Below are 22,232 nucleotides of genomic sequence, written 5' to 3' on the forward strand. Positions count from 1 at the left end.
CTTTACCTTTGTACCCACTGATTCCAATGACTGGAATGTGTTCCTTGCCCTCTCTGATTAATAATAAAATTCTACTCATCCTTCAAAGCTGAGTTTAAAACTATTTATGAAACCTTCTCCCATTCCTTAGCAAGAATTAATCACTCCCTTGCCTGATGTCCCAGAGTCCATATGCTTTCATGGCACTCATCACATGCCGGCTTATATCTCAGCTAGCTATTTACATGCCAATCTGCCCACCACACAGTGAGTTCCCTGAGGGCAGAGGCTCTTAGTCACCTCTGCAACCATCTCCTGGTGCCTAGCCCACAGCAGGTACTCAATGAATGCTGTGACATTTACTTGACTAGTGGGTGGTGCTCAGCACTATTCATGGCAGAACAAAAGTAAAAAAAATAATAACTTCTGGCTTATCACATGCTTTCCCATTGATTACCTGATTTGAGACTTCCAACAACCCTATGCAACAGTCGGGACAGGCATTATTAGTTCCATTTTACAAATTGGGTAGCTGAGGCCCAAAGACACACAGATAGTGGGAACTAAGAGCAAAGAGGGATGATGGAGAGACCCAAAAAGCATTTTGAGGATATACGGCAATGAGGTTGGCTGCAGTGTAAAGGCACTTTTGTGGGTAATCTAGGGAGAGATCCTTAGTCAGCTGGGACGAAGTTAATAGCAGCCCCACACACCAGGGATGGGGGATTCCTCTCACTGACCCAAGCGACTGAGAGTCCGCAGCACCATTCTCCAGCCTTGGAATCTGGGAAACCTCCGACCCTGGAAAGAGGATACTGGTGCTCGCGGTGTGCGGGTCAGATGGCTAAAATGACGTTAACGAAGATTTATAAAGAGGGAGGGGCCTACCTCTCGGTTGCTATGACAACCGGTGCTTGACTACTGGGCCCTTGCCAGGGTGACAGAGGCGGGTTCTTCGTTAACTCGAAATAGGGAAGGACGCGCGCGCGCGCTCGGTGGAATAAAGACGAAAAAGGTACGTTCAAGACCTTGTTTAGCTCAGTAATTCTCCACCTCAGCAATACTAGAATCATCTGCTCAATTTTAAAGAGATGCCGAGGCCGTGCCCAAACCAATTAAGTCAAAATTTCTGGGAGTGGAACTCGGGAACCACTATTTAAGCTTTCCCAGGTGATTACAATTGCTGCCAAAGTTGCAAACCCCGCCCTTAGCTGGTAGGTGTAATTCTTGCGACCTTCCCAAGATGGTGGCTACCGGACCGCTTCCGCCTTCACGTGCGCCAGTAGGGGCGGGCTTTCCAGGAGCGCATGCGTGTAACGTCTCTTTGCTCCCTGCTCCCTGCTCCTTTTCCCCCCCGCCTCCATTTTGTTCGCGGACGCTGGGGAAGGTGGGAGCACATCCATTTCCGGGTTGGCAAAAGGGGCGGTGGCGGCGAGAAAGGGAGCTTGCCGGGTGGGGGCCGGGCAGGACTGGACCAAGCTGGAGCAGACGTGGCGGAGGATTCGCTCCCGGAGCCGCTGCGGCCAGGTCAGAAAGAGACCAGGGAGGCTGGGTCCGTCGCTAAGATGACCTGCGGACCTGAGTGGGAGGAAGAACCGAGGGAGGGGGGATTGGGGCGGGGCTTGAGGAGAGAAGGGGACATTGGAGGAGGGGCCTCCAGGAGAGAGGGGGCCCTTGGGGCGGGGCTTGAGTGGATGGGGGAAACTGGGTCTGGGTCTGAAGAACCTGGAGGAGAGGGGGCGTGGGAAATCCAAGTAGGGAGGAGTGGTCAGGAATCGGTGTGGGGCGATCGCTGACTGAAAATGGGGAGGAAGGTTATTGAGAGGCAGGAAATATAGGATCCTGAAGGATCGGGTAAGGTGAGTAAGACGGTAACTCAGTGTGAGAGGAACGAGGTAACCGTGCGCAAAAAAGGAGGTGGGGAGGGAGGACCTGTTGGGAACAGGTAATTAACAGGATGCTCCGGATGAAGAGGCCAATGTGACATTTTGGGGATTGAGTGGAGTAAAAATCAGTGGTTGAGAGGATGATTCGGGAAACTGCTCACACTGGAGGGAATCTTAAGAGCGTTAGTTGAGAAAGAATCAGAATTGAGTTAAAGGTTAGATTGAGAAATGTTGAGATGCGCATGGCCACAACCCTAGAGTTGAGAGTTCAGGTCGGAGTGGTGTGAAGTGAGGGAAGGTAGAAATCTTTGAGTGCTCACGGTGGGCAGTGTGTATTGTTGAGTTACTGGTCAGGAAGGTAAATTCTTAAGCGATAACACTGGGATGAGGAACGGAAAGAACTGGTGTTTACTGGAATTTATATTTTAAAGAGATTTGAATCATCTATTCTTTGGGTTCCTTGAGGATCCACTTCCTTTTTCATGCAGTTATTTTTGCCTTAGAGTTTCTGAATGACTTACTGAAGGTTTTGGTGACTTTTTTCCCTCCCTTTACAAACCACAAGAGAACCTCACTCAGGGAGTAAAGACTGCTCTAGCCCACTTATGGATTTACTAAATAACTTTGAGGGAAATTGTTAAACTGTCTTGTTTTTTTCCTTTTGAAATACAGGTTTGGTCCCTCGCATCCTCTAAAAGATTGTGTTAACCAAATGGCAAAGAAGTGACCTCTGAAAACAAGATTGAGATATTGATATTTAGAAGACATGTCTTTCTCAGTTTCTTCTCAGCCATGCTGCATTGTTGTGCTAGGGAAGAGTTGGTTTTGATTTGATACGTGTCCTATTTTTTAACTTTTCTCAACCAACTTTTAGTAGCCAAAAATTTCCTATTATTGTGTTACATTGTATTGACTGCCATAGAGATAAGGATAGGGAACTTAGGGGTGAATGAGGTGTGTTGATGGAGAACGCACTCTGGCAAACAGTATTTTACCCTTAAAAAAAAATGTTTCAACTACTTTACTCTTAACAAACACTGATTTTCCTCATGAACTCTTTGAAAATTCACTGAAAAATAGACAGCTGAACATTTTACATTGGTCCAGTCACTTTGGCCATGTTGCCAGTTGGTGAGGACCAGTGTGATTGTGGACAACTTCTTTATTGTTAATTCTTATAAGTATTGACTTTTCCTTTGGGTACAGTACCCTACCTACTTCGCCCGTAGGTGAACTTGTTTAGCTTAGAAGTGTTCCTGAAAGTCTTGGCATTTCTGAAGTCTGACGTGGATTTGCTTAAGAGGGGGCAGGTTCAAATTCTACCTCACACTCGATATCAGAGTAGTGTTTACCTTAGTAGTGTTTAGTTATGTGATGTCAGCACAAAGGTGAAATGCAGGAGAAGGAAAGTATTGAGAACAATGGAGTTTTCAGGTTTTACTTTTAAGGGGAAGAGAGGAGTCCTATTCCTATTGAAGAGAAAATTGTCAGATGTTCTTTCTTGACGTCTTAGGCTCTTTGATCGGGAGAGTAACCAGGCGTACTTGAGTTTGTTTTCCCATTGCTCTTGAAGTAATTCTCAAAACCATGGTCTGCTGATTCAGGCTGTTTCAACAAATCATAGTCTTCATACAAACCACAGGAAGAGTTGTAGGCTGTGAAGTATATACACTTTTTTGGGGGTGAAAACCAGCTTAATATTTTGCTGTCATTTCAACCTACAGTATGTCTTTTAGTTTGTTTTTAAGAAGGTTTTGAAATAATTATGGAGGCTCAGAGCTTTGGAAAGGCTTTTGGTGTAGACTGCTTGTTTTACATGATTTTCCATTTTTTCTTATCCTGTTATATTTTTCCATTGCTCTACTTCAGTCAGTCCTAAGTGGAAGTGGCACATTACATTTTTTTTCTTCCTGTTTGGTCTCTGGTGGACATCTTGTCTATGTCACAGTTTGATACCACCAAGTTGAAAGGATTCTTGACTACTTCAAATGGGGCAGTGACAGAAGCTGAACTGGGTTCCCTGGGCCAGAGAATGGATTCTGTCAAAGCAAAGAATAGTCGCAGAAACACAAACTGGGACCTCGAAGCTGTGACTAACATTTTGGCAACATGCTTCCCTTTGCCAAATAACTTCTTTTCTTCTTGAGCGTGATTGTTGATCTCCTTCTCAAAGTAGGCTCTTGTTGCTACTGTTCTTCACACAACTCTCAAGCAGAAGTTGGCAGAATTCCGGTTGACTGTCTCTTGAGGGATATGCTCCGGATTAGAGTAGTTGGGGTGTTCCGTGTCAAAATGAGGTTCAATGGCAGATCCTGAGGGCTGCTCTGCAGGCAAATACAGGCAGTACTCTTTACTGAATGTTTTTGCACTCCTTTATGTTTCTTCTAAATTCAGATCTGTTTCTTATTCATCTGGTGATTAAATGCAGAATCATTCATTGCCTTTGTCTAGCTTTGAAAGTCCAGGGCATTGAGGGAGAAAGAGACTTTTTAATATTTCCCCCCGCAATCCCCCCCCCCCCACCTCACTCCTAAGCCTTTGAGCCTGGGGAGTCACAGGATAAACTCACAGGCACTTTTTGGTATATCATAGAAGCCTATTTAAAATGTGGATTAGAACTTCATGGAGAAAAACACTGTTAGCAGGGGTAAAAGGTGATATGTTTGCTAATGCTTGTGTCAATCTTAGCTATCTTAAGATTTTGGCTTAATATTCGGAAAGAGCCTGTGGAAGCAAATGAGTTATCAAGTAGGGTAGCCAGGAATAGGCTTCTAACTTGCTATTTGGGCTTGGCAAAGATAACCGGAATGGTTGTACTAGGACTTAGTTCTACTTAGTGAATGCCTTTTTCTATGTGTTTTACTTAGTAAATACCCTTTTGTTTTTCAGGGGATAATTAGTTGAAGATAACTGTGTCTCCGATAGGTGTTGGGATGGATTATGAAGATCATTTCTTGCAGTATATGACAGTGGCCCTTGTAACATTGGAGACTCCAAGACAGATCCTCTCGTTAGTGGCCTTGGACTCGGCTTTCTTCTGCCATCATTAGTTCAGCGTATTCTGTTCCTGATATGCAGGTTTGGGAAGCTAACAGGTTCAGATCCAAAGGTTTTAATTGTGGTCCAGGGTATTGGTAACAAATATGTTTATTGAAGTTGTGTTTAACGAAGTCTCAGAGCTTTCTTTCCTGAAGAGTGCCTTGAAGTTTGGCATATCCATATTTCTAAGGAACGTGTGTAGATTTCCTCTTCATTCTTATAATTGGTTTCCAAAAGAATTTTAATTTCTTAAACTCTTTGGATTCAAATTAAGCTCCATTTGGATTTTGAGGACCCTCAGTGAAAATAATTGTGTAGTCAGTATTTATGGTATTTTTTCAGTACAAATTCATCAACCTACTTTCTGTGTTTATAGAAATGCAGAATTCAGTAATCTCTCCCTTTTTTTCCTCCCAATAATCCCTTCCGATTATGAAAACATTCTCCATATGTCCAGATTGGGACAACTGGTTGTAAAAAAAAAAAAAAAAGGAATTTTCTTCTAAAGTGATGCAATCTAGTATGGGGCAAGCTGTCTGAGATTTGTGGATAAGTGAGTTTTCCTTCTTTCCACTTCCGCCCTCCCGCTGCTCAGCTAGTAGGCAGAATGTTTGCCGTCAAAGATCCAGGCATGAGATATTTAAACTCTTTCCATCAATGTCTTGGAAATAAGTCTAGATTTATAAAATCTTTACAAATGTTATTTTTAAAATAGATAACTGTTGTATGGTTCAAAATTGGAAGGGTAAAGAAAAAAGGGTATGCAGTGAATAGTCTACCTTTGGGCTTAGTCTACTGTCTACTCATCAATCCAGTCTGTTTTCCCAGAGGCAACTAGTATTATCAGTTTCTTAAGATCTTTTCCAGAAATACCATGGACATACAACACAAATAGGTATATGTCTTTTTTTTTTTTTTTAAAACAAGCGTAGCACACTGTTAATACTGATTACTTTTTCTTTTTAATTTATTTTTATAATCATTTTGTATAAGCAATAAAGAGATTCGGCACCTGCCCTACACTGGTAAATATTTTATGTGTTTCCAGTCTTCTGCTACTAGAGTATGTTCCAGTGAATAATCATGTCTATTTGGCCCTTTGCATGTGTGACAATATCTGTAAGGTAAATTGTACGTAGAGTTGGTGAAGCTGATTTTTGGGGCCCTGTTATTCACTTCCTTGACAAGAATTTTTGAGCTCCTACTGTGTGCCAAGCATTGTGCTAGGTGCTGGAGATACAGCAGTGAACAAAACGAACTCAGTCCTTGCACTCACGCAGTTATAATCTAGTGGGGAAGACAGTCGTTAAATAATTATTTTTGCTATAAATGCTATAGAAAGAGCAGATTGGAAGCCTACCCATGTTGATTGGGAAGGAGGGCAGTCAGGGAAGATCCCTGAGGAATTGACTTTGAAGGCTGAAACCCAAAGGATGAGGGGAGGACAAAAGACTGTTCTAGGTGGAGGAAATGGCAGAGGTGAAGGTCTTGAGGAGGGAAAAACCATGGCTATTTTGAAGAGTTAAAGGAAGTTCCAATGTGTCTGGAGCTTAGGGAATGAGAAGCAGAGAGGTAGGAAGTAGGGCTTCAGATAGTGTGAGCTATCCAACAACAACAACAACAAAAAACCCAGATAAAAAACATAGTGAATTTTGAGCTCTACCTTTACAAAAAAGATTTTTTTCTGTCAGTTCTTTTCACAGACATTAGTTTACTGATGTTGAGGCTAAAACTATCAGTATGATAAAGAATTCTGATGTTTATACAGTGGAACATGTTTTTTTCTAAGAATTTCCCTGAATAAAGCCTATACTTTTAGTCTTGCTTTCTTTTAGGTCCTGCAAATTAAACTTCTATGGCTAGATTAGGTCTTAAATTTTAGGATCTTAGAAATTGGTATAGAGATTAGTGATTATTGGGGAGCAATTCTTAGATTATGGGAGTGATGGATTGCTAGTTTGCCAGACCTGCTATTTAGGAAACAGAAAACCTATTTACTTCTAGGGAACATTGACTGTTTTTGTAAGCCTCATGGGGGTAGAGGGAGAGCACAGATGTTCTTATTATGAACTGGTAAATATGATATTCTCATACCCGTCATCTAGGGCATATGTCTTAACATGACACATAACTCTTGTTGAACATGCAAATGAATCAGTAGCCCAAGGGCCATTACAAAAAAGCATGAAAGCATTTTTATCTGCAAGTATATTGATTTTTGTTCAAAAATCACAGTACTCTTCCTCAAAGCCCCCAGATGGGCGTGTTTGATTTAATACCTTTCTTGTGAAATTGGATCAGCTTGCCCTATTTTCATAACTTAAAGTAGATTCTTGGTTTAGCAACCCATCACTAGTGATTGAGGAATGAAAATGGGCAAATTTTTCTAGCATTTCAGCAAGGAGCATCTGTGTATGTCATGGCTTAAGGGTATTAGAGTGAGAGAGAAGAGACTCCTCGACAATGAAAGTCACAGCTTTGTTTTTAGATTATCTCTGGTGAGTTGGAACTTAATATATTATCCTTGAAATTAGGCGTGACACTTTTCTCCATTTGAAGTCTGGATCAGCATTTCATGGAGCATATGTTTAAGTTTTCTTTCAGCCTGTTTCATACTGGAGACTGTCATCACTGGGTTTTCCTTACTCCTGACTATTCTCTGTGTATGCTTTTCTACTTTCATATTCGGGGTGTGCAAATGAAGGATGATGGCATGTGGAAGTTGGGGGCTGGTAATATGAGACATGGCTGGCCTAGAGTGAAAAGAGCCCCGTTTTTTTGTTTTTGTTTTTTTTGTTATCAGTGACTAAATTTCAGTTCACCTTGTATTCTTTTAAACTAATGAACAGTATCTTAGAACTTCTAAGATGTTTCGACAACATATATTGGTGGTTTTTGTTTTTCAGTTGCAATTGGAACCTGAGGTTTTTAATTTTATTTATTTATTTATTTATTTATTTATTTATTTATTTTATGGTGGTATTGGTTAACAAAATCCAATAAGTTTGAGCTGTACACTTTAACAGTAAGACATATATATTCACACTGTGCGTTGATCCAGTATTGATTGACCTTATTTTTTAAAATTTGGTTGATGTAAAGGTTGGGTTTGCTTATACAGTGTTAGGAATTTTTTGGTTTTTTGTAATTAAATGTTTGTTTTTTAAAAAAAAAAATCAACATAGCAAGAGTATATGGTTTAAAGAGTCAAATAACATCACAGTTCTTATAATTAAAAAAATGGCTGCTTCATTTCTCCTTATTTGTCTTCAGTTACTTTTAATACTTTCAGTGTTTTTTTCCAGATGCGTATTATCTTCATGTTTCTACATCATTTACTTACACTGTTATTTCTTGATTTTTCCATTCTTAGATATTATCTATTGAATTTTTACTGTGAAAGTGATTCTTGCATTCTTATACTGCTACCATCCTCAACCCTTCCTGTTGTCTACCTAATACAATCTCGGTTAAATCAATATTTTATATATTTTTGTGTTTTATACCAGGATTCAATCAGAAAAACACCATTCTTGATATTTCGAAGAAGATGTTAGATGCTTACAAAACCATTGGAAGGCTATGGGAGCATAGGTTAGGGAAAGCCATGTTACAGAGATTTAGAAAAAACTGCCACCATTAATAATTTTGGTCGCCTTGAACACCGAAGCAGGCAATTTGCAGAATATTGGAAACTGCTGCAAATCACATGTCTCATATTTGTAGGAAGCCACACACCTGCTTATGCTACTAGAAGAGCAATAGTGACATCTGCCTTTCTCCTGTCTTCCAGATCTTGAGTGAATGATTCATTCTCAGAGTTTAAACCACAACCCCATTGACAAGGGCTTCTGGGAATATAGTTCCCAGGCCTCCAGCCTCCTCCTGCCTGCTACCTTGTGAGTCCAGAAGGGAGTAGTTACCAAAAGAAGAAAAATATTGGCATCTAATATAATGACTATGTAGTTTTTTCCTAAATATAATTGCCACTCTTTTTCTTTTTCTTTTCTCCTTCCTCCCTCCCTCCTCCTTCCTTTCATTCTCTTTTCCTTTCCTTTCCTTTCCTTTCCTTTCCTTTCCTTTCCTTTCCTTTCCTTTCCTTTCCTTTCCTTTCCTTTCCTTTCCTTTCCTTTCCTTTCCTTTCCTTTCCTTTTTTCCCTCCCTCCCTCCCTTCCTTCTGCTTGATTTATTGAATATCGATCACTAATTCATTCTTAAACTTGTGCAGAAGTATAAATCTCTTTTCAGTATATTCAAACATATTAGTAGAGCCTCTTCCAGAGGCTTTATGAAAAAGGGTCATTGGAAGGGGTGTAGTTCTTGAGGCTTGCATGTCTTAATCATCTCTTTTCTACCCTTTCACCAGTTGGTACTTCGATTAGATTAATGTTATGTTGGAGATCATATCTCCTTGGAAATTTTAAGCCTCGATTTGTGGTCTTCTAACTTTCAATATTGGTATTGAAAGTTACAGTGGTATTGTGAAGTTTGATGCCATACTGATTCTGGATTCTTTGTGTGAGATCTATTTTTTTTTCTCTGAAAGATTTTAGGACCTCGTCTTTATCCCTGATATTCTGAAATACAATGATGATGTGCCTTGGTGTGGCTATTTTAAAATTTATCATGTTTGGCATTCTGCAGGCCTTTTCAATCTAAAGCTTATTTCCATCTATCCTGTAAAGTTTTCTTGTATTACATCTCTTCCTTTGATAATTATTTCTCTCCTCTGTCTTTCTGGGAGCCTCCTGCTATCCAGACAGTGAAAATCTAGACTCATTTTCTAATTATTTTGCTTCACAGATTTCCTTAGCTTTTTCTTCTATCTTTTGTATTGAAGTTAATGTCTAGTGTCAGTTTTTAAAATTTCCAAGAGCTCTTCTTATTCTTAGATTTTTATAAATATTTTTACATGTTGTTAGGAATTCTGTTTGGTTTACTTTGATTCCTATCTTTCAAGTCAGAGGTTTTCTTCAAATGTCTGATAACTCTTGGCTATCTTTTCTTTTTTAGGAATGGGGTAGTGATAAGCTCTGAGCGTGGAGCCCTGACTGATCAAGTGGTGGGCACCACTTCGGGGTGAATTGGCGGCTGGTCAGTTTCCTGAGAGAGTATCCTCCAGTCTCCTGCCTAGAGAGTATAAGCCCAGCAACAGATGTTTTTGGAGTCAAGTGGGAGTTGAGAGATGTGGCAGTAAAAATTAGGTTCTTGTTTGCTCCCTCTATTTTCAGCTTGGCACTCCTGCTCTTAGTTGTGACTGTTTCCTTGGTTTAACTTCTCCAGTCTTCTGCCTGGCAGCATGGCGAAGGGAAAGAGGGTTGGAGGAATCTATTTCTTACACAGATTTTCAGCCAATTCTCCTGTTTTAGCCCTTCCTGCTTTCCTTTGTCCAGATGTACTAGACATCTCCAATTTCTGAGCCTTTTCTGAGAGTCTGTGGTAGGAATCTACTTTCCACTGCAAGCATCTAGCTTTTTTCCTTTCTGTGATCACTAGTGCATCTGCTTTCCAGCTTCCAAATTTTGTTGACATCCCTCATTTTGCTGCTGTCCCCTTTCCAGTTTCTTTTTTTTTTTAAGTTTATATCTTAAAAAAAATTGCTTTGTGTAATTTTAATGGTGTTGTATGAGGGAACACTGATAAATGCATGCAGCGTGTTCACATTTAACCAACATACTCATTAGCTTTTCCTTGCTGAGGTGTATTCAGATAGTGTCTGTGTAGTTGCTTAGTAATATTCCTTTAGTGTGTTCCAGACTACCCTAACACCAGGAATTGTTTAGTATACAGATTCACAGATCTTTCTCCTGGAAAATTTATGATTTTAGAAAGTCTGGATTAGGGCCCAGGAATCTTTTTGTATGTGTTTGTTTTTTTAGCAAATGCTCTAGGATGTGTCTTATCTTCAGGCAAGTTTGGAAACTCTATTTTAGAAGGGATCTTCTAAACCTTGCTATCATAAATCTCCAAGGCAAACTCCTTAGGCTTCCTTGATTTTGCTTTTGTATTCAGACTGTGTTTTAGTCTGTCTAGCTTTGGTCTGGAGTTCTAAATTAGAATATGTCCTTCATCTGATGAATTCCTCTTTCTGGTTAATGCTGGCTGGTGGTAATAACTTTGGCCTTGTATGATTCCATTTTTTTAGCCAACGTTTTTAAACCCACTGGTTCCTGGGATGTGTGGGTGGGGAGGAAATATTAATTATGAACATGGAGCTACTTTCTGCATCATTTCACTGTCCAAATCCAGGAATCTGTTAAATTTTTTTGGTAAAATAGAAAATTGACTCAGGCTTTGAAAACAGACGTACTAATGATCTGCCTCCGGTATATGCCGCATCATTTTTGGAGATGTTAAGGCACTGTGAAGTTTGTTTTTACCTTTGAAAATTGGAAGGGCATATTCTATTTTCTTTTCAGTGTTACAGATCCCTAGGCCTAGAAAGGAAAAACAGCTGTTATCTTTTACTGCCAGTCTATAAAGTGACTGGCAATTGTTTGCAGCTGCCCCTAGGTTGCTGTGACCTGCTTAGCGATCAGGAGCCAAATAGTACTTTAGTACCCTAGTTGCCAGTTTTTAGGTGTCTTGTGGCTGTTATTAGCTAAAATACAGCCTGAGGAAGCCATGTTGGCGCTGACAGACAGCTGACTTGCATTCTAAGAAGAGCAGTACTATAGAAACACCTCTAATACTTTTTACAAGTTCCAATAAAGCAGTTTTGGTGAATGAAGTTACAAACACAGTGTGAAATCTAAAGTATTACTATTTCACTGATAATTGACCATTGGCTATGTTAATAAGGTACTACTTTGAACTATTACTGATTTACTGCAGTTGACTATTTTCTGTACACATTTCCTCACCTTCCCAATACTTCAGTGCTTTCAGGATAACAGGATTTTCTTTCTGCTTTGGCCTGTGTTAGGGGCTGGGAGTGTTTGGTGAGGTCATTCCCTGTTGTCTGTTTAGGATGTTTTTCAGACATTTAATTTACAGTTGCTCTTGCATTTGTTACCTTTTTTTTTATGAAGCCATTCTTTGCAGCTGTGCTTATTTAATTGAACACAAGAATAGACTTTTCATTGATTTGTCATCATTTTAGATGAGAGGACTTGGCTCCCGGGTTGCCCTGTATCAGGGAGTAACCTGTGGAACCCGATATTTACCACATCAAGTATATGAATAAGTAGACTCCCGAGTTTACCTTTTTTGAGCTTTTAAAAAATAATTGGGAGAAGAGGAAAAGCTGTATTATTGGGATGCATACATATATTTTTATTAGAGAAATTGTATTTGAAAGCATTTTGTTACGTAGTTAAATATTTATCTTCTGCCTCCTTTCTCTTCCAGGGTTTTGTGCTGCTTGTAACAGTGACAGATCATTGATTTAAAGAGTAAAACATCCAGATTTAGTTGTAGAAGTCTAGGGTATTCAGTTTAAATATTCATGGTAGGTATGTGATTTTTGTTGAATTACTTTTTTGGATAAATCAGATTTGTTGCATAGTTGAATTTTCCATGATGGAAAATGCCTACAGTTGGAAAAATGATTTTTTCCCCATTCATGGAATAACCTTGGAATTTTAATTAATTCCATCCCTACAGATGATAGAAATCTGTTTCACCAGAGGTTTGACTGAATTGAATTTCAAGGTGGAGGTAGCACCTTCTCCATTGAGAAAAGAGGGCTATGGATTATTTTCAAACTACATAAGACATTTTGGATGGAGAGGATGGTAAAGTATGTATAATGTGAAAGTTATTCTAGTCTGTTTCCTAGTATTTTAAACCAAAAATGTTTCGTGGAGACCCTCTACTATATTTCGTCCTAGAACACAATGGAGGTTTGTTCATAATTCTGTGTTGGTGTTAGCTCCCGTGTAGTTAGAGGAACCCATTTGGCTTCTACTGTTCATTAGTCTGTTGGAGTGGCATGTGAATACCCTTCAGTAGCTCCTGGCTCTACTCCCATGTTGGGGTTCTCTGGTTTAGGAAATGGATGCCATTATGTCACTGTGGTAATGAGCTCCTACCTCCCCATAGTGTACTGCTTTTCAGGAGTGAAGTTGAAGGGCAGGTGGACAGGCACGCAGGTTATCATCAGGTGACTTTTAATCCTGGAAGGCTTCTAGTTAGTACATAGGTCCCTAGCTGTGCTTAAGCCAAGAGATCAAGTGCAGTCCGCGATTAATGAGATAACATTGAATTTATGGTTTCCTCTAGGTGTGAAGCTGTTGGTTCATTTAGACTTCTTTGGTAGTATAGGCATATGAGATGGACAAAGATACTACTTTTGGTTTGGAGTATGGCCTATAAGGCCTCAGATTTTATCTCCTACCATTCTCCTCCTCATTATATTCTAGCTCCCCTGCTTTCTTACTAGTTCTGTAGCACATAAGCTCATTCTCATCTTGGGGGGGTTTTACCTGTTCTTGAATTCTTTTTGGAATGCTATTCTTTCTTCCGGTGGTCATAGAGCTTGCTCTGCTCATGAAGAGACTTCTTTGGAGAGCCAGCCCCTTTCTCCTGGGTTTCTTTCCTTGCACCCCTATCTGAAAGAACACTCTACTTCTACATTCTCCCTGTATGATTCTCTTCTTTTTCATTTCTTTTGTCAGTAACTGACATACTGAAATTATATTTGTTTCTTTGTTTAGCTCTTCCACTAGACTGTAAGCCCTAAGATTATAGAAACTTGACTTGTTCAGTTTCTAGAACAGGGTTTATCAACCTCAGCATTATTTACATTTAGACTGAATAATTCTTTGTTGTGGGGGGGGGGGGCTGTCCTACATGTTACAGATTGTTTAGCAGCACCCCTGTTTTCTATCAACTAGATGCTAGTAGCATCCCCAATCATGACAATCAAAAAGTCTGTAGACGTTGCCACATGTCTCCTGGAGGAATAAAATCACCCTGGCTGAGAACCATTGTTAGAGAACAATGCTTTAGCATCTAGTGGGTGTTTAATAAATATTTATTGACTGGATTAAGTGGTGGGTGGTGCTCAGTGGATGAAAAATTTTTTCAACAAGTGAAAAAATTTTGGAACACCGAACTCTGTGCATAGTCTCATGTTTCTTCCTTTTTTATGTTAATTTTTACCGTGGTTTATCATTTATTTTTGAGATTTTTTTTTTTCTTTAAAAAAATTCTTTTTTCTTTTCCTCTTTTTCATAGATATCCATTCTTCTGTCTTTTCTGTTTCTGGCACATTGATCTATCTTTTGCTGCTTTTTTGCTCTGCTCATACTTGCTTGTTCGTTCATAAGACCATGCTACTCTTAAATTTACTTTTCTTCAGTTCAACAATTGGCTGTTCAGCACATACCCTATGTTGTAAAATAATAGGAGAGAACTATGAGAAGATATGATGCTGTCTGTATTTAAGAGCTCATTGGGTAAAATGAACATAGTAACATGAAATCTTCCTCTAAAGTTTGATTCTTAGTTCAGGATAACGTCTATACTGGTACTAATGGGACACCTAGGGTTATTGTTAAGTCCTCATCAGAATGGGCTGAAATTGCTATTGAATTTGGAATCCAGGTTTAACAGAAAACTACCCATTCACTTTTTACTTATTTTCATTTATTGCAATTACTCTTAGTTTCTTGCTATTAAATGTTTGTCTAAAACCTGGTTGAGAAATACAGAGTGGACTTGATCATTTTGAACTCATTTAATGGGAATGTGTCTATGTTTGGTTGTTTTAGTGAATAGTTGTGAACAGCTGATTCATCACTGGGTTTTTGATGCCCGTGCTTGGAAAGTCTTGCCACCCTACCTACCTGGGTCAGATTAGGCAAGGCGTTAGGTACTTGCTACTGGCTGAGATTAAAATACACCACACAAAACCCCTATTCTCTGCATGACTTTCTTTGTCCTAGAGCAACTGATTTTCTGCCAGACATTTATGTTCTATCTCTGATACTATTAGAAAGATTTCTTCTGATTTGAACTATGGAATCAGAAGAATTTCATTGAGGGGAATGTCTGGAATCTTCTCTTGAAGACACAGCTGTCTTTAGATTATCTGGAGACAGAGTAGGCAGAGCTATTAGTCCAGAGAGGATCTTGAAATGTCTTTTTTCCTATCTATTTCTTTATATTGGGAAGAAGTTTAATAGAATATTTTAAAAAATTGAACATGTATTTAAGAAAAAAGAGGTTATTTTCTTGTTGACATCCCAAATTTCTACTGATAGGACTGATTCTTATATGGTAGAATTTAGGCACTTGAGACTTTGCTGAGAGGAGGCAGCCTAGTTTTTAAGAGCAAGTTTTTTCCCCTACGAGATTTTGTTGGGTACCTCAATACAAAAACCATAGTTTACTTTGTAATCAAAGCCAAGATTAAAGAAAAGTATTGCTACCTGAGGTCTCTTAGCACAAAAGTAGATGGCATTAAGATTTAGATACTTTTGGATTTTTCTCTTTTTAAATTAACTTGCAATTGGAACCCGAGGTGTTTTTTTCTTTTTCTTTGCAGTTATTATTATTTTTTATGGTGACATTGGTTAATGAAATCCATAAGTTTCAGCTATACACTTTAACAGTAAGGCATATATATATTTACACTATGTGTTCACCTCCCATAGTTAGATTTCTTAATGTCATCACATATTTGACTCTTTTTACCCCATCTACTACCCCTTTCCTCCCTCCCCTCCCCTCTGGTAACCACTAGTCTGTTGTCTATGTCCATGAGTCTCTATTTGTTTGTCCTATTCATTTGTTGCTTTTAGGTTTAAATCCCACATATAAGTGATTTTCAACTTTTTCTATCTGACTTACTTCACTTAGCATGATTATCTCGAGGTGCATCCATGTTGTTGCAAATGGCATTATTTTAACTCTTCTAATGGCTTAGTAATATTCCATTGTATATGTGTACCACAGCTTCTTTATCCAGTCATCTACCGAAGGACACTTCAGTTGCTTCCATGTCCTGACCACCGTGAATAATGCTGCTAGAAACATCGGTGTGCAAATCTTTTTGGATGAGAGTTTTCAACTCTTTGGGGTAAATAATCGGTAGAGGGATTGCTGGATCATATGGTAGATCAATTCTTAGTTTTTTGAAGAACCTCCATACTGTTTTCCATAGTGGCTGTATCAGTTTGCAGTGCCACCAGCAGTGTATAAGGGTTCCTTTTTCTCTGCATCCTCTCCAACATTTGTTATTGTCCTGTTGATTATAGCCATTCTAACAGGTGTGAGGTAGTATCTCATTGTGGTTTTGATTTACATTTACCTAATAGCCAGTAATGTTGAGCATCTTTTCAAATATTTGTTGATCATTTGTGTGTCCTCTTTGGAGAAGCGTCCGTTCAGGTCTTCTGCCCATTTTTTTGATTGGGTCACTTGTTTTTTTGTTGTTATTGTGTCATAGGAGTTCTTTGTAGATTTTGAATATTAGGCCCTTACTGGAGGCGTCGCTTGCAAATATATTTTCCTATTTGGATGGTTGTCTTTTTACCTTGTCGATGGTTTCTTTTGCTGTGCAGAAGCTTTTTAATTTGACGTAATCCCATTCATTTATTTTTGCTTTTACTTTCCTTGTCTTTGAGGTTAAATTCATAAAATCCTCTTTAAGTCCAAGGTCCTTGAGTTTAGATCCTATGTTTTCTTCTATATATTTTATTGTTTCAGGTCTTATATTCAGGTCCTTAATCCATTTTGAGTTAATTTTGGTGCGTGGTGATAAAGAACAATCTAGTTTTATTCTTTTGCAGGTGGCTTTCCAGTTTTCCCAGCACCATTTATTGAAGAGGTTTTCGTTTCTCCACTGTATGTTTTTGGCTTTTTTGTTAAAAATTACTTGCCCATATAAATATGGGTTTACTTCTGGACTCTCGATTCTGTTCCACTGGTTTATGTGTCTTTTTACAGCACTACCATGCTGGTTTTTTGTTTGTTTGTTTTGTTTTTTAAGCGAGGCAACCCTTGGTTGACCTCACAGATTGTAAGGACCTTGTCAACTTACAATCCTTTATTTTTTTATGCCTACAGCATCTGGTCTTGCTAGGTGGTCTCCCATCCAAGTACTAACCAGGCCCAACCGTTGCTTAGCTTCCGAGATCAGACGCGATCAGGCTTGTTTCAGGGCAGTCTGGCCGTAGACCCATGCCATTTTGATTACTGTTGCTTCATAGTATAATTTGAAGTCCTGTAGAGTGATGCCTCCAGATTCATTCTTTTTTCTCAAGATGGCTTTGGCAATGCAGTGTCTTTTGTGCTTCCATACAAATCTGATGGTTTTTTGTTCTATTTCTTTAAAAAATGCCGATGGGATTTTGATGGGGTTTGCATTAAATCTGTATAATCTTTAGGTAATAAGGTCATTTTAACTATATTGATTCTTCCAATCCAAGAACATGGAATATTTTCCCATTTCTTTGTATCTTATTCGATTTCTTTTAATAGGGTTTTATAGTTTTAATTATATTGGTCTTTCACATGTTTCGTTAGATTTATTCTTAGGTATTGTTTTTGTTGTAATTGCAAAGTAAATTATATTTTCCGCATTTTCTGACATTTCATTCTTAGAGTATAGGAATGCTATGGATTTTTGAACATTAATTTTTGTATCCAGAAACTCTACTCTATTTGCTAATTGTTTCTAGTAGTGTTCTTGTGGAGTCTTTCAGGTTTTCTATATAGAGAATCATGTCATCTGCAAATAGTGACAGTTTGACTTCTTCAATGCCTGTGTGGTTGCCTTTTATATCTTTCTCTTGCCTGATTGCACTCGCTAAGACTTCCAATGTTATATTGAATAACAGTGGCCTTGTTCCTGATTTTAGAGGGAAGGTTTTCAGTTTTTCACCATTAAGTATAATGTTGGCTGAGCGTTTGTCATAGATGGCCTTTATTATGTTAAGGTTCTTTCCTTCTATACCGATTTTGTTAAGTGTTTTGATCATAAATAGATATTGTATTGTGTCAATGGCTTTGTTTTACATCTATTGATATGATCATATGATTCTTATGTTTTAATTTGTTTATGTGGTGTATCACATTAATTGATTTGCATATGTTGAACCATCCCTAAGCCTCTGGGATGAAGCCCACTTGATCGCGGTGTATAATCTTTTTAATAATGTTACTGTATTCGGTTTGCTAGTATCTTATTTAGGATTTTTGTATCTATGTTCATGAGAGAGATTGGTCTGTAGTTTTTTATTTTTTTGTGTTATCTTTACCAGGTTTTGGTATCAGAGTAATATTGGTCTCATAAAATGAGTTTGGAAATATTGCCTCCTCTTCGATTTTTTGGAAGAGCGTGAGGAGAATAGGTATTAAATCTTCTTTGAATGGTAGAATTCATTGGTGAAGCCATCTGGTCCTGGACTCTTATTTTTTGGGAGGTTTTTGATTTTTTTCAATTTCCATTCTGCTGATCAGTCTCTTTAATCTTCAAGTTCTTCTTCATTAAGTCTAGGAAGGTTATATCTTTCTAAGTACTGGTACATTTCTTCTAGGTTATTAAATTTGGTGTTTTATACCTTTTTATAGTATTCTTGTATGATCTTTTGTATTTCTGCGCCGTCTCTCGTAATTTTGCCTCTTTTCTCCCTGATTTTGTTTATTTGTGTCTTTTCTCTTTTTTCTTTAGTGAGTCCAGCCAGGAGATTGTAAATTTTATTAACCTTCTGAAAGAACCAGCTCTTTGTAGCATTTTATTTGTTTTTTTGTTTGTTTGTTTTCAGTTTCATTTGTTTCTGCTCTAATTTTGATTCTTTCTTTCTTTCTGCTGACTTTAGGCTTAATTTGTTCTTTTCTGAAACCTGAGTTTTATAATAGCAGAATGTCATTTGAATAAAGGCCCCAAATTTTTGTGGTAACTAGGATACTATACCTCTTAGATTATTTTAAACATATGAAGAAAGCAAAAACTAAATTCGATTCTTTATTTTTCAAATTCAGAAGGGAATAGTCAGTGTCTTTGGACTCAGGAAATCTGCTCTTAAAATATAGGAATATTTGAATGAAATATTAGGAAATTAAATAGAAAAATAGGTTTGGTCTTGAAGAATAGAGGAAAGCACTTTTTAAAAGTGCAGTACTTGATTTTATGCAGATACCTCTGAATTCTGGGATAAATTTGACATCAGGAAGATTTGAAATAATGCCTCTGATTTTTAATTAAAAGAAACTGATTCCTGAGGATGTGAAAATCTTATATCATGGTTTTTAAGATGGAAGAGTTTAAGGGAATGAGAGTTGCTGTGTTGCTGGGACTAGAGGCTATCTCAAAATAGTTCTGAAAATCAAGGACTCTGAAGAGAACAAATGTTGAGGTTTCTCATTCTAATTTAATAGATCAGAAAGAAAAGACTTAAAATTCTGTAGAGAACCCTCTTTTTAAGTTTAATTTCAGGTTTAACCTCAGGAATGTTACATTCTAACACTGCTAATTCTAGTGCCCATCTGGCATTGGTTGATTTGTTTTTAACTAAAAGCAGTTCTCAGAGCAGAGCCTTTGCACTGAATTAGTGATCATAAGCATGAATCCTAAATTCATTTGAATAAAGCTCTTGGAAAAAAATAGAGCTGTTCATATTTTATTATTAGGATAGAAACTTGGGAGTGGATTGAATTTTCATTTGGGAAAAATACTAGAAAATTGCTAAATCCAACCAATTTCCAGTGGAGATTTTTTTTTTTTTTTTTTTTCAGTGATGAGTGATAGAAGAGGATCAGAAGACCTGAGTTTGAGTCCTAACTTTACAGTTTACTCCTGAGTGATCTTAGGTGGTTACCCTTAGCTCAGGTTGGACTATCTAGTGCATGTGTTCACTCCCACTCCTGGAACTTTAGTGTCCTTACCTGTAAAATGGAAGCAGAATACCCGATTATATTGTACCATTGTGTGCTAAATGTCACTGATGAGATTGCATGCATGCAATCTTTATGGAGACAGAGGAAAGGTCAGCAGCTACTGCTGGTAGTCAGTGCTAAAGTCAGTCAGGTGATTTTTTTTTTTTTTTAATGAATCTGTTTTGAAATTGGAGTTTGAATTGAGCCTACTTTAACTGTAATGTATTAGTGGTCTTTTGCTGTGAATGACTTTAGAAAAAGATTGGCCTTGCTAGAGGTGACTGCTTTGACTAATAAGTGGTGCTGTCAGGTATAAGGTTGTTGCCTTAGGCCATTTATTTGCAGCATGTAGGTTGAATCAGATGTGACTATGAGAAGAATTAGCAACTTGTGTCAGTCTCTTCTAGATCATTCCAGGAGACTTTCAGTGTGGCAGTGACGAAGGTAGGTAGAACTGGAAACTCAGAAAAGGCATGAACTCAGGTGACTGGAATTAGTTGAAAATGTTTCTGAATAGACTTATTTTTCCTGTCGTTTCCTGCTAGCTTTTTAAAAGAATGCTATGGGCTTTGGAACATAATGGTCATAGCAAACTGAGAGAATTCAAATAGAAGAACAACTTTTTCTCCATGTTTCTTTTATTTTAAATTTGTATGTCCTCTCACCCCTCCGGGGGAGGCTGTGTATGGTGGGGCGCCGGGAACAGGGCTGTATAAGCACTGTCTGTACTTTCTAGTCATTTTTGCTCTAAACCTTAAACTACTATAAAAAATAAAGTTAATTAAAAAAAAAGTCAAAATAAAAGAAAACAAAGAGTAATATGCCACAGAGACTGTATGTGGCCTACAAAGCCTAAAATATTTATTATCTGGCCTTTACAGAAAAAATTTTCCAAGCCTTGGACTATATTGCAGTCGAACTAGGAAGTGAGGTGCTTAGTTTCTGGTGTCATACCAGTCCCTTGGTCCCCTGGTACTCAGTGTCTTTAATGGCAAAGTTCTCATGAATTTCTGTTTCATTTGCAGGTATATGAGTGACCTAAAGCTGCAAATTAAAACGGAGAGAGAGCAGTGCCAACTGCGCGCAGGGCAAGGATGCCAATTCCTCCTCCCCCTCCGCCCCCACCTGGTCCTCCTCCACCTCCCACTTTTAATCAGGTAGGCAATCCTTCCTTCCACCTGGCTATCTCAAACTTTAATGGATACATAGGGCTTCCAGGTATACGATATACTCAAAGACATATGGTGCAGGAAGATGGAGAATAAACAAATAACATCTGTCCTTATCAACTAGTTCTGGTTCCTGAGATGTCCCCTTAGGTCTATAATGGTTTATCTTGTTTTCTTGTCCTGATTAAGTCTAAATGGAGATGTGGACAGATAGCATCAGAGTAGGAACTGGTGTTTCCTCCCTATTCTGTAAAGGTCTGCATCATTTCTCTGGCATTCTTGAGAAAAGGGATGGCAGTTTCTGGTGGTTGTTTCTTGCTATCATTTCATCTCCTCTTCTCCAAATCAGTTCATTTTAAAATATCAAGTCTTATACCCCAGAAAGAAAGAAAGAAGTTTCTGGAATGTATTTGTAAGAAAACTTAAAGGTTTGATAATGGGATTTTAAAAAACAGTTGTAGCTTCTGACCCATAGAGGCAGCCTCTTTTATTATATCTGGATTGTGATATCTGGTATCATGCGGGAAAGAAGTAACCTGGGTGCTTTCTCACGTTTTTGTAAAATTTAGAAGCAAAAATAACTGTAGAGAATGAATGGCCCAGAGGTGGTGTACTGTGTGTGTGTGTGTGTGTGCGCGCGCGCACGGTGTTTAACAGATCAGAAATTGTGCTATAAAGAGGAAAAATGACTTGCCTAGCTAATTTATTTCTGATTTTGGAGTAGAATTCAGGTCTGCCAGCTTGTTTTTCCCCATAACTTCTGGTTTTCAGATGTTTTGTTTGAGGATATGTATGAATCCCTTTTTTGTATGAAATTTCATGTGGAAGTCCAGTAAGTGAAGTAGATAAAATCACAGCCGCTCTGGTTATAGTGGGATTCTGGCACCTAAAGTAAATCCTTGGATCTCTGTGACCTCTTGTATTACTGCCCTGCATCGTGCTGTCTTTGGCATTCACTCAGTAGCCTTTTGTTGGGAGCTTACTATGTGTCAGGGACTTGGCTAGGCATACAATTTAGAACATCCCCATAACTGTACTCTGTAGTTATATATTGCTCGACTATTCTACAATAAGAACTAATTTATATAATTAAAGAAAGGGGAGAAAGCATGCAGATAAGTAAAAAGAAGCAAATAAAAATCATCTGTAATACCATTGACCATAAATGAGACAGTTTCTGCTTTCTAGGGCTCCCAGCATAATGGTTGAGACAGACAAGTCAACAGGAAAATTCCGTGCTATGCACAGATAAATGGGGACACAAAGAAGGGCAGGGAGAGGAGGCAATCAGAGGAGGCTTCTTGAGGGGAGGCGATAACTTGAGCTTAGTCTT

General features: G+C 38.4%; 1 protein-coding gene across 7 annotated transcripts in view; it reads left to right on the forward strand.

Annotated features, from left to right (window-relative positions):
• The first annotated feature begins 970 nt into the window (after positions 1–970).
• Positions 971–22,232, forward strand: part of WIPF2 (WAS/WASL interacting protein family member 2) — a 36,241-nt gene continuing 14,979 nt past the window's right edge. The window contains exons 1-3 of one of the 7 annotated variants that reach the window (XM_016164713.2): positions 1,367–1,506; positions 4,755–4,943; positions 20,756–20,887. In XM_016164713.2, coding sequence (XP_016020199.2) covers positions 20,825–20,887 — 63 coding nt within the window. In that variant the 5' untranslated portion in view covers positions 1,367–1,506; positions 4,755–4,943; positions 20,756–20,824. Of the gene's footprint in view, positions 995–1,360; positions 1,507–1,595; positions 1,839–4,754; positions 4,944–9,068; positions 12,355–18,609; positions 20,175–20,755; positions 20,888–22,232 lie in introns of those variants that run through there. The other 6 variants (XM_016164715.2, XM_036222375.1, XM_016164711.2 and 3 more) reach the window with 6 other exon arrangements.

The sequence above is a fragment of the Rousettus aegyptiacus genome, unplaced genomic scaffold, assembly GCF_014176215.1.
Source record: "Rousettus aegyptiacus isolate mRouAeg1 unplaced genomic scaffold, mRouAeg1.p scaffold_m13_p_6, whole genome shotgun sequence".
Lineage (NCBI taxonomy): Eukaryota > Metazoa > Chordata > Mammalia > Chiroptera > Pteropodidae > Rousettus > Rousettus aegyptiacus.